The following is a 12,374-nucleotide window of genomic DNA, read 5'->3' as shown; positions in this document are numbered from 1 at the left end:
ATTAGACCATTTTGTCCCTTTTCTTGCACCAAAGCTCAGATAACACAGATAAACTGTCAGATTTGGTGAGCATTAACCCTTAAATGTCAAGAAGGCTGTTCATGAATAACATCTGCAGTCACTGATCAAAATGTCAGAGCAGCTGCAGATTAAATATTATTAATTAGGCAGTGAACCTTTCTTTCTTCATCATCTCTGTAATGTACAAGATCATTAAGAAAATCGTCTCTTTATTAAAAAGTAATTTTAAGCCATTTAATTGTGCACTTTATCCACACTGCAGACAGAAAATCAAGTTAGCTTCTGTAAACGGTTACTAAAGTTCTCTCTGTCTGGAGCAGCCTTTATATCAAATTTAAATCTCTTGTTTTTCACTTCCATGTCCCGTCTGTGTAACAGCAGACACATAATGTCTGTATCTGATATTGTCAGGATCTCATGACTCATCACGGCAGCAGCAGAGAGTCGGCTGCACGAACAGAGCACTGGAGTGGTGAATTTGATTAATCCCATAAAAAGAAATGAAGCCGTTCAGGAGACGGTGCAGGGTTTGAGGCAGAAGTCAAGTCATATTTCTGCATCACAGGACCAAAACCTGAAACACTTGCTCTGATGAAATATCGAAAAAGTGTGGATTTTAATGCTTTCAGTTGGAATTAGACTGTTGTTTCACCACAGACGAGCTGCCTGGAAGCCCTTTATTTTGAAAGGATAAAGCCTGGTTTTCCGGGTGGGGCGTGTCAGCCGGTTTCTGGCTTGACGGATGGATCGGTGCTGTTCTCCCTCCAGCCGTCCATCTCCCTGTCTGTGCTTATCAGGGCTCTCTCTGAGTTGGGGGAATCTAGTGTTGTGGGACTCTCTATGGGCATCATCAGAGTTTTGCTGCTGAAACATGACGGGCGCCCAGGCAGCCAGGAGACACCGCAGCTTTGTGAGTAACCACTGAAAAGGAGAGGATCATCTTAAATTCAGTTTATAAGTTACAGGAAGTTATAAGCTGGAAAACAATCCTTTAATGAACGTGTCTGCGTGCTGCAGGACGAGCAGCATCCTGCTGTTCGCTTGCTTTTCCTGGTTTAGTTGTGCTGGCCTTACCCTAGTTGCTGATATTTTTATCTGTGCTGCTATCACTGTAGAAGTCCTAAAATATTCCTGAAGTGACTTAAAGTGTGTCTGTGCTGCTGAAGATGACCTTGTTGAGGTTTATGACGCTTTAAGAAACCCTTATTGTGGGCTCTAGGTGTTTCTAATTAGGTCCTGACTGTGATTTCTTTGTGTTTTGTAGGATTAATAATGCAGATTAGTGTGTTTGTTTGACATCACCGTCCTCATCTTTGTCTGCAGGGTGAATGGGCTCAGTCAGGTTAGGGAGGGGATGGGCAGAGCCGGGTGGGGCAGGGCGCGCCGCCGCTCTTAATGATGCATCAGCTGAAGGGTCGATACCGAGGCCGAGTATCTGTTAGAGGTTTTTCGGTCATGAAGGGGGAGCAGCCCCCACAAACAAATCAATCCATCCATCCACTGTCTAATGAGAGGTTCATCTTTTACTGCGTGATAAAGACGAGGTCTGAGCAGTTTTCTGCCACATTTTAAGGGCATAAATCACGATGGCTGTGTGTCATTTGCTTGGTTAAAGTGAGATCTTTAGCCAACAAATGCCACCATCAAGAAAATATTAACAGTGTCTGAGGTGCAGTTTGTAGCAACAAATCATAATTGAACTCTGTTGAGCAGTTTTCTGAGTCAGACTGCAGTTATAGATTGACCCGTGAACCTTCAGTAAACCGTTGTTTGTTGCTCTATGCTCTGCTGTGCTTCCTGTTTTCAGAAACTCTCCGTGCTCATCGCAGGATGTGCCACTCACTCTTCTCTTTTTTTTTTCCTGTGTTGAAGTGAACTGGTGTAAAAAAACTGTAGAGGAAAAGACAAGAAAACATAAATAAGTCGACTTGGTCTTCACACATCACATCAGACTCTGTTTGCTCATATTTCATAGAGCCAGTGATGTTAAATCACCAAATAAAGATGGTGTGTAGTTCTGCCGTTTATCAGTCACGGTGGAAGAAACCTCACTTTCCTCGTCTGGATGCTCGTCTATAAATATCGGTGGTGTTTTTTCCTGCAGCGCCTGAGTGGATGTGCCACAGCACAGGTCAACATGAGTCACAGCTGACACACAGTGAGAACAATCCCACGGCTTTAACATCATTATTATGTCTCCCCTCCCCTACAGCACACGTCTCACAGTAATGGCCGCTCGGAGATCAGCAGCCGCTCGGAACGGAGGCCGGCCGGCGTGCGATCCCGCAGCTCCGAGGACCAGCAGCAGCCCCACGTTGGCAACTACAGGCTGCTGAAAACCATCGGCAAGGGCAACTTTGCCAAAGTCAAACTGGCCCGGCACATCCTCACTGGGAGAGAGGTGAGACGCCATTTTATTTTTAAAAAGAGCCAACCAACCAATCTGTGATAAAACCTGAAAGAATGCTGAACAGTCCTGTGAAAACACGAAGATCCTCCTTTGTGTCTCAGTGTTACATGAGTGTTTTATCACAGCTGGGTTGGTGACAAAATGTCACATCAAGGTTACAGGTGTGTTTCAGTGTGTGATGACAGTAAGAAGCGATCTGCTGGGTCAGAGTCTGCCTGTGATGGATGCTTCATCCAGTCACCACCAAGTGTCTGTTCTTTCCATTGACAGTAAAAACTATGGACAGAGCTTCCGTGACGTCACCCGTTTGTTTCTGAAGAGCCGTTTTGAGGCTCAGTGGGATGTTCCGGGACGTGATGACGGCCGCCATGTTGGCAGCGTCACGTCAACTAAAACTCCGAATATGGACAAAGAGGGGGAGCACGAGCGGGGTTTAGGGGGGCGGGCGATCGTGGAAGCAGGAAACTCACGCTGTGATACGTCAACTGTCTGTCACTCAAGCAGCAACGCCCATAATTAGGCGGAATTTTAAGTCCGAATATAATTGAAACGAGTGAGTTCACCCCCCCTACAATTGACACTAGAAGAGAACCTATCATCTGAGACCACAGCGATATTTTTTTTTTTTTTGTACCAGGCTGTAAACATGTTCTTTTCTGCTGTGAAATCGGCCATTTTAACATGGAACATGGGAGTCTATGGGAAATTACTCGCTTTTGGAGCCAGCCCCCAGCTGTTGCGGCGTGAATTACAAGTTTTAACACTTCCGCATGGGCTTCAACTTTGAGCCCCGAAGGTTGCCGCTTGGTTCTTTCTGAACTTGTTTCCACGGATGATTCCCACAAGGGTCTGTGGAACAAACTGTCAGGTTAGCGTATGAGCAAGGCGCCGCTTCCTTCATCTCTATGGAACGTTGCCTCCTCTTCCTGCTGTGCCAAAGCAAACAGATCAGACAGGTTTTAGGCTGTGTTAGTACACACTGAGCAGCAAAGTGTGCTCTGACAGACGAGCTACGATGCTAACCATGCTCTCTCTCTCTCTCTGTACAATTTCTGGAGTGTGTTTGAAGAAGCTAATCAGCTGCCAAGTTTACCGAGAGCATGCTGCAGCTGATTGGATGAACCATGTCCGTCATTGTCTATCAATAGCTAACTTCAACCAATCGGGTCAAGAAGGAAACTCAACAAGCTGCTTAGGATCTTTGACAGCTAGCATGTAGCAGTTAGCATGTCTGTAGAGGATCTCAGTCATTTATATTTAAGCGTTAATGGCACTTTTACTCCAACCAAACAAGCTATTGTCACACCTGAAACACCTTGAACTGCTGTACCTGATCACACAGGAGGACACTGATCGGTGGGACCACCTGTGTCCTACCTGATCTGTGTGATATCATGAGGAACAGCAGCTCCTCTCATGCTCTGCATCCATTGCTGTGAATCCTGTTGGCAGTGACGGCTGTTTTCAGGGCACACTGAGCATTTGATATGTTCATAATTGATGAACAGAAAGAGCAGAGCTTCTTCTGAACACAGCCGATGGCATGTGAAATTTCACTTTCCCTTTCTGAGCGGTTGTCTTTGTGATTTCCACGTTCTGCTTCCTCTTTTTCACACTTCTCCTCCGCTGCTACATCCCATTTAACTCCGTTTCAATTCTGCTTTTTTCTCTCTACAGGTGGCAATTAAGATAATAGACAAGACGCAGCTGAACCCAAACAGCCTTCAGAAGGTAATTTACCTCTCTTCCTCTCTCTCTCTCTCTCTCTCTCTCTCTGTGGCAGAATTAATTTACTAATTCATGAAGCACAACAGATTGAGTATTAATTGTGTAAATGGGAAGCAGGGCATGCTGGGACGGAGCATGTGTTCAGCTCAGTGTCAGCGGCTCCAAACCTAAAGAGGAGATTCTCAGCTGATAAGTCAAGTGTTGTGGCCACTGGTTGGATTTGAGCCGAACTGTCAGTCGCCTCTAGCTCTTTCCACTTGGTGCTGTTCAGCTGTCGTGCAGTTGGGAGGCGACCGTTTGTTGTTTTCCTCATTAAATCAACCAAACCAGGAAGTGGGCTCTCTTTTAAAATGCTAATCTCCCTGCTGAGAGTGTATGCTCTTGGTGAATAGCAGTTTCACTTTACAGTCTGAAGTCAGGGAGTCGACAATGAGCTGGCCCGGTTCTCTCTCCTTCGTTGTGTACACTCATTAGCAAGGCAGATGTGTGTGCGTGGTTGTTTTGATCAGTGCTGCTGCTGTGTGTGTGTGTGTGTGTTTTTTTTTTGGCTCTGTCTCTCTGGCCTGGAAGTGGTTTCTGGGAAGTCGAAGTGATATCGACTCGCCTGCTGAAGCTCTTTTTTTGGAAGGGGGGGTGAGGCTGAGTGTGGCGGCGGCGGCGGCGGTGCCGGCTGCTGGTGATGATGTTGATGTTCAGCTGGCCCCCGCTGCTCGGCTCCCTCTCTCCCTCTCAGCGGTCGGCTAGTGGTTTTCCATCAGTTTTTCCAGAGCTCCATTGATTGTGTCCTTTGTACCTCAGAGGCCCGGGCCCTTTGGCGTTGGCTGTGACTCTGCGTTGACAGAAAAACACTGAGTCATGACAGCGCCGTTCACAGAGACACGGAGCGTGTGAGGTTCCTTGTTGTTTTTAGGTTATCGTTTTGTCACAGTCGAGGGAAAATAAAAAAAACCTCTTTAAGGTGTTGTCAGGATGCTTTTCCTGAGATTTCTTTTAATGTTTATTTTAAGGAACTAAAGCAGGCTGGGAAAAAAGAAAACCTATTTAAACACTTCTTACATTTTCATGATTGTCACATGAAATAATCCTCTTCCTGTCACATGTTTCCATTTATAGAGTACCTTTATGCTCGGAGATGCAGTAAATCCTGACATGGATTAGATTTGTGGTTTATTTTAAATAAATGAGGAGCAGCCGGGCCCTGATCCGGCAGGTTCCACATCTACAGGGGTCACTGGAGTCATTCTAATTAATGAGTGAATCATTAGCACCACCTCATGCAGCAGATTAAGTTAGCATAAAACAGACTATACCCACATTTTAATTTACAAATCTACATGTCTCATAAAAGTCTCCACTAATAAGATTATGTAATAAACACAAAATTCTGCATTCCTCAGCACAACTAGAAGCCAAAACTGTCTCGCATAGTTTACTGAATAATTGGCTGAGCTGCAGCCTTTTTATTAGAGCTGCTTGTGCTGAAGGTGCATCTTCATCTAAAGTCAAAAATCCTGCTTCTGTGGTCGAGGCACAGGTTTTCTAAGCATTCAGAAACCAACTGACAAGTTCCTTAAACTGTCTTTTTAGAAGGTTTATTCTATTAAATACCTACACTGTACTCGTGCTAGGCTAGCTGTTTGCCCTCTATTTCCCCCTTTGAAGCTAAGCTAGCCGCTCTCTTGTAGCTGTAGTATCTCTCTTAATGCTGATTTCCTTTACTTAATAACAACTATTAAATATTGGAGCCACAGAATACAGCATTAAATCACTAAATCTGTATAAGTTTACTGTATAATTAATGCCACTTTTTTCAGGATGATAAATATTTTGGAGAAGAAGTGCTGTTTTAGGAAATCCTGGAGCTGTTTTTAAATGTGTCTGGAGTGTTGTGAAAGGTGGGTAACGCTGAGGGATTAGGATTTGTTGAGAGTTATAAACATATAGAAGTAATCCAGCCTAATCCCTCCGAACCCTTTGACAGCTGACGTGATGTCAGCAGGTACCTCTGCAGTTGTTTTTTAAAGGACTGGGTCTTGTGTGTATTTTTCTTCCTTCGCACTCTTCTTACCTTCATACTGCTGAGAGCGGCCGGCCTGCGTGCGAGCCAGCACTGCTGCGTCCTGACCCGTTACGTAACGGGGAGAATTGGCGCGAGGCTGATAGCGGGGGATATCGTCTCTGAAGCCTAAATGTTTATTTTCAGCCTGTGTTCTTAATAGTTTGGCGGATCTGAGTGGACGCTCACATCTGTCACAGGCTTCTGGGAAACTCACTCTCTTCTCCCCTCCTCTTTTTCCTCCTCCTCCTCCTCTGTCCTGATTCAGCCTGCACAGACGGCCGTCTTGCTGTCGTCCTGGTTAAAGGTCAGGAAGGGAGCGTGACACTTGAAAGTTTTGATTAAATGTAAACAGTGTCAGCAAAAAAAGTCTCGAGCCTGTGATAACCTCCTCTTTCACTTCTCTTTGTTTTTTTTTAAAGCCTAACATTATTTATAGCTTTTTTTTCCTACCTTGAGGAAGGAAAGATGAAGTATAAACCTGTGTTGGGCAGGAGGATGTCTTCATCTTTTATTTAACGATATTGTTAAGGTCTTACAGCTGACTAAATGTCCACACATCAGACATGTTTCACCCTGGATGTTTCACAGGTGGTATCTGGGTTCCTGAACATGCTGACGATGCTCGCTGCATCTTCAGCAGAGTTTAAACTTCTGATAACATTATCAGAGCGGGGTCGATAGATGATGGCTTTTGTAACCCGTCAACAATAATCAGCTCAGAGAAACACTTCAGCTGCTGCCTCTGGACACAGACGCTCAGTCTTTGCACAGTGTATGACTGCTGGTCACATGGGAATCATGTACGTTTAAACATATATGCTGAGACCGTGACAGATCTGCAGCTCTGCTCGTTGTTTATATACGTGTGGAAAAGGTTAACCTTCGTCTTTACTGCTGAGGGTTTTTTTTTTTAGCTTGTTACCCAAATTAGTGCTGATAGGAGCAGTTACTTTAAACCAGCGTGTGTTTTCCCTCAGGTGGATTTGTTTGTCCAGATGAGAGCAATAACTCTGCAGCTTTACTTGGGGCCCAACAAGCTCGACTTCACAAAATGTCTGTGAAGGGAAAACTGCCGCCTGGACGTGTTCTCTGAGATAAACACCCGGGGTCAATTACAGCAGAACGTGCACGGGCCTCCATCGGCCCGCCGCTGTAATCTGATTTGTTGTGACTCACTTCAAAGTCTCTAACCTGGTGGGATGGAAAAAAAAAAAAACATCCAGTAATGATCTAACGTCGAGCCCACGGGATTTTGTTTACAAGCCTCAGATCAGCTGTGTTTCAGGCAGTTTGAGCTAAACAGGAAGTGGCAGTGAAGGAGGAAGATTTTGGGAGCAGGAGAGGATGACTGCAGGCACGATTCCACCCTCACACTGTGTCACTCAGGCGGAAGGTGCCTCTTATCGATCACGGGACGGGTTGCGTAATGGGGCCGGCTGTGCATCATTGTGGTGGTATGACTGGATCATCACCAGCAGGTTTGGCGACCTCATGGCTGTAATATGTGGTGAATCACTGCTGTGTCTCTTCTCGTGTGTTTTTCCACTAATTGTGTTTACTGCGTAACATACCTGACAAAGTATTCCCACATACTCCAAGCACCCAGGTGTCAGAAGGCTCGCTCTGCTATGTAGGACAGAACACACTGTGCCAGAAACTTTACAAAGTCGCACACTTGGAGGAAAAGCGTTTGTATCTGACGATCCTGAGCAGCTTCTCAGAGATCGATCCCTGTACTTTCTGAGAGATCGGCAGAGTATTTTGTTAGCATGGCTTCCAAACCGGCTGGCTCCTGAAGGCCTCGCTCGTAATTAGCCCTTCAGTCGTCTCTGAAGCAGGAGTGACACGAGATTTATCATCATGGTCCACTGCTGGCCTCGCTGCACAGCCTGAGTGTTGTAGGTCACGTGGTTTAAAGAGGCACTTTTTATACCTTTTTATATTAGTTTTTCCTAAAGTATGTTTTATTATTTGACAGCATTAAATGCCCGGTGTAGCATTTTAATGTCTTAAAACGAAGATAATGCTCTGCTGAATTGAACGGAAAGCTGAAAACACGACAGGGTTTGGCTGTGGTTTTCCAAACTACATAACCCAGAATGCACTGGGCTACTGGCTGCTTCTCCCAACAGCCAATCAGAGGCAATAGAGTGAGGTTAAGCTCTGATAAACAAACGAACTGTGGACAACAGACTCGTATGAGCATCCCTGTGTTCTCAACCATGACCGGACGTTCTCATATCAATGTGTGAATTCCTGGATCCTGGATGAAGTTAGAGTCCAGCCCTCTAAACGTCCACATGCATGGGATGAAAACCCCTTTAACTGGCTCACCAGTTCGTCCAACAACCAGTGTATGTCCTAAAATGTTTCTGCCCAGTTTCACAAACCCGGGCAGCAGGGGTCGGTTTGAAACCTGAACCTTAAACATCGTGTTTTCTTCCACACTTTCACGCTGAATGTGAAAACGACACCCGCTGTTTGTCACCATCTGTTTGCCTCCGAGGCAGACACCAGCCGGGTTACTGCTTCACCGCGGCGTCCCTGTGGATCTGCAGGTTCAGGTCTCATTTAAGGAGAAATGTACAGTTGTAACGAACATTCATTAAGTGGAAATAGCGAGCCCCCTCTTCTGCTGTGTGGAGGTCTCTGTTTTCCTGCTGCACAGTCCTACCATTTGTTCCTCGGTGAGATAACCAGCGCGCTCTGTGTTGCTCCGGCCTCATGAAACATTGATGCCTTTTCATATTTTTATGGAAGGGAAGAGAGCGAGGTGTAGTTAACAGCCGATCAATAATAAATGGAACTCTGTGCTCGTTGTGCTTCGTGCAGCTGAACACTAAAAAGCTTTTTTGGCTGTTACAGATCTGCTGGTCTGATCAGTGTAGATGCTGCTGTGAGGCTGAGGAGTGTGTGTGTACGTGTGTGTGTGTGTTCTTGTTGCTGTGCGGCCAAACATTGCTGCAGTGATTCCTGTTGTTGTGATGCAGCAGTGACTAAATGATCACATTTCCTCAGTAAGTGTGTCGATGCTGGCGAACACAGAGACCCGTGTTTGTGTTTATGAAGCTCTCCTCAAATATACATACCGCATTTTCCGGACTATAAGTCGCACTTTTTTTCATCCTTAGAAATGTTGACCTACAAGAAAAGCAGCGACTGTTCTCTCTGTCTTCTTTTTATTTCACTTGATGTAAGCAAAATATTGCTGTTGAATGATAAACCCCGTCTCTTCCTCTTCTGTTTCAGCTCTTCAGAGAAGTTAGAATAATGAAGATCTTGAATCATCCTAATATAGGTGAGTATCACCCACAGAGGACTGAAATACTTCAGGATATTGTGTCAGGTTTAATGTTCAGACATTTTTTTGTTTTGATTTGTTCAAATGAAATACAGGAGCTGTTTGTAGTAAGAGGAAAGTTTCATTCTTGACATACGTACATGCTTAAAATAGAAATAATAATTGGGTAATAACACACAGAGTCTGTGAGCTGCAGACTGGGGAGTAGACGCTGGAGGATCAGTGTGTGTGGGCCTTGTTTAGGGATTAGAAAACGACCAAACAGCAGAGCAGTTTCAGAGTTTTGGTGTAGAACAGCCATCTGCTGCGAGAGGAAATACCAAAAACGCCAAACCACCGCAGCAGCGAGAAGCCAACATCGCACAGACCTCAGCCTAACAAAGAGGCAGCGGCTGCAGGGGGAGGAGGAACCACATGACATGGTTATAAACGGGTCACACTCAGGGCTCAGATCCAGCATCGCTGTCATTATTGGTACCATGAAGAAGGTCTGCCTGTGCTTATCTGAGGGTTCGTTGTGTCATATTCAGGTTTTCAGAGAAATCAATGAACAACAACAAGTTAATGGCAGCTGATTGTGTCATAGAGGAAAAAAAGATGCTGATTGATCTTTAACAAATCAGTTATTTGTTTCAGCTGTTCTGGTGTTTTAAGTGCTCCCATGAACTTTTCCTTCTTTCCTTTCAGAAACACACACACACACACGCCTGCTGTGGCATGTTTGGTTTTGGAGACAGGATTTTACCGCTAATTATTTTTTATTTCCTCTCCCCACACTCCATGATTTCAGATTATAATTACCAGTTTACCAGCCCATACACACACACACACACACACACTCTCCCTCTCTCTCCTTTCTCTTTGTCTTCCATCCCACCTTGTCTAAATTTAGCAGTGTAGCTCTCAGCGGCTCATCACACACTCTTTTATATCACCAAGCTGAACATGCTGCAGTTTAAAAAAACACTCCCAGCTTTTGGCCGGTACAGTAAATATTGAGCTGTACTGTGCTTACATGGTCACGACGCACACACGCACACACGTGACCTCACTTTTCAGCTCGCCCCTGTGTCTGTTTGGAAACAGTTTTTCAGTTTTCGTTGCTGCCTCTCTGTCTGAACCCCCCTCATCCTTCCACGTATAATTTACCCCTTTTGTGTGTGTGTGTCTTTCAGTCAAGCTTTTTGAAGTGATTGAGACGGAGAGGACGCTCTACCTGGTGATGGAGTACGCCAGCGGAGGTGAGACAAAGAACAAGAAAGAACTGTACACAGATACAGACTGTAGAAATCTGCACACAGCGTGCTGCTCCCAAAGGCTCCCGTATGATTTATTAACTCCAAATGTAATGAACATGTTAATAATTTATACATCTTAGGAGCATGGAACATTCTGCTCACTGTACCTGAAAGGAAGAATGCTCTGAATTCTGTAAGATACAGTACAGAGAGCTGCACCGTCCAAAGCATTTTAGTGGTTTTTTTGCCTTATTTCTTAATAAACATCAACATAATATGACTTATTTATATATATTCAGATTAATTCCCTCATTTATGGGGAAATGGAGACTCCCAGGTTTTATCTCCAAGTTCACACGTACGCAGACGACCTGAAAGCCACGTGGTCTCATCGATCGCTCTGAAAGGTCGTAATCAGACTGCTGAGCCAAGCGAAGGCGACGAATTATAAAGACCCACCCAACGAGAAGCACACCAGCTAATCACCAGGACGGGGACTCTGACACACACACAGGCTGAAAGCATTAGATCGTAATAACATAAGTTTAACATCTGTCTCAGTTTGGCATCGATTTTTCTCAGAAATTCCTCGAGGACCTTCTTGAACCCACGTGGATTAAGTCTAGTGTCATCATGTGTACAGCGGCGTTTAGCATGTAGCATTTAGCTCAAAGCTCTGAAGCGATATGTTCAGCAGTTTTCTTGCCACTTTGCTTTGTTCTCTACCTTCATCCCTATGTAGAGCACGCAGTGTGCCCTTTAGCTCTGACATGCAAAGTGTTCGCTGGTGTGTTCCGTTGAGTCAGACAGGACGGAGGAGCTTTGAAACGCAGAATCCGACCGCCTCTGCAGGTCAGCGCTGAGAGAGAGAAAGGGGAGGGCTCCGGCAGAAGGAGGGGAGGCTTGTTACGTTAATTTCCTGTTTCCACCTGAACATGGACGCAAACGTGCACGCCGGCCACTCCAGTTCAATTAGCACACGGGCGCATGTAGTCACGTTTAAGCGAAGAAAGCGTGGGGGCGGATAGGACGGGTCCGCTGCTGCTGGAACTGAGCTCGGCGGCAGCTTTGTGCCTCCAGGAGAAGGCTCAGTGTGGAGGAGCGGCGCCGACTCAATATGGTCAAGAATCACCCTCAAACCATGCACATGGGTGTCGGGCAGCTGTAGAAAAGTTATTTTTATCTGCATGTTTTCTCCTCATTCATTTCACTGACTCCTTCCCTCTCTCTTTTGCAGGAGAGGTCTTTGACTACCTGGTTGCACATGGAAGAATGAAGGAAAAAGAGGCCAGAGCTAAATTTAGACAGGTACCCAGCTTTCTCCCCCTGCAGTGTTCTGGTTTCACACCTCTGCTCCCAGCTCTAGCTTCAGACAGGCCGCTGTCCCCTGTCCTGCCCCTGAGGGGGGTGGCAGCGTCTCCGCTGTGTTAAAAGACTGATGAGGAGCGTCCACACCGGCCTCCTTCCACATCAATTATCTCTCAGTGGCCTGTCAGTGGGAAAACAGGGATCAAAGTTTGTAACCGTCGGAGCAGAACGAAAGTGTCTCTGAGCAGTCTGAACAGAGAGAGTTGAAGTCATCGCCTAGAGGAGGAAACCTTCTCTCCACCTTTGCGA

The 12,374-nt window shown here is 45.6% G+C and overlaps 1 protein-coding gene across 19 annotated transcripts in view; it reads left to right on the top strand.

The window, feature by feature from the left end:
- The window catches only part of mark3a (MAP/microtubule affinity-regulating kinase 3a), a 30,609-nt gene that overhangs the window by 1,742 nt on the left and 16,493 nt on the right, over positions 1-12,374 (top strand). For all 19 annotated transcript variants that reach the window (XM_028395328.1, XM_028395314.1, XM_028395319.1 and 16 more), the window contains exons 2-6: positions 2,234-2,422; positions 4,109-4,162; positions 9,468-9,516; positions 10,695-10,760; positions 11,995-12,065. In XM_028395328.1, the coding sequence (XP_028251129.1) occupies positions 2,234-2,422; positions 4,109-4,162; positions 9,468-9,516; positions 10,695-10,760; positions 11,995-12,065 (429 nt within the window). The remainder of the gene's footprint in view (positions 1-2,233; positions 2,423-4,108; positions 4,163-9,467; positions 9,517-10,694; positions 10,761-11,994; positions 12,066-12,374) is intronic.

The sequence above is a fragment of the Parambassis ranga genome, chromosome 22 (genome assembly GCF_900634625.1).
Source record: "Parambassis ranga chromosome 22, fParRan2.1, whole genome shotgun sequence".
In the NCBI taxonomy this organism is placed as follows: domain Eukaryota; kingdom Metazoa; phylum Chordata; class Actinopteri; family Ambassidae; genus Parambassis; species Parambassis ranga.
The sequence above is the reverse complement of the archived record's forward strand: the minus strand, read 5'-3'. Positions and strand labels throughout refer to the sequence as shown.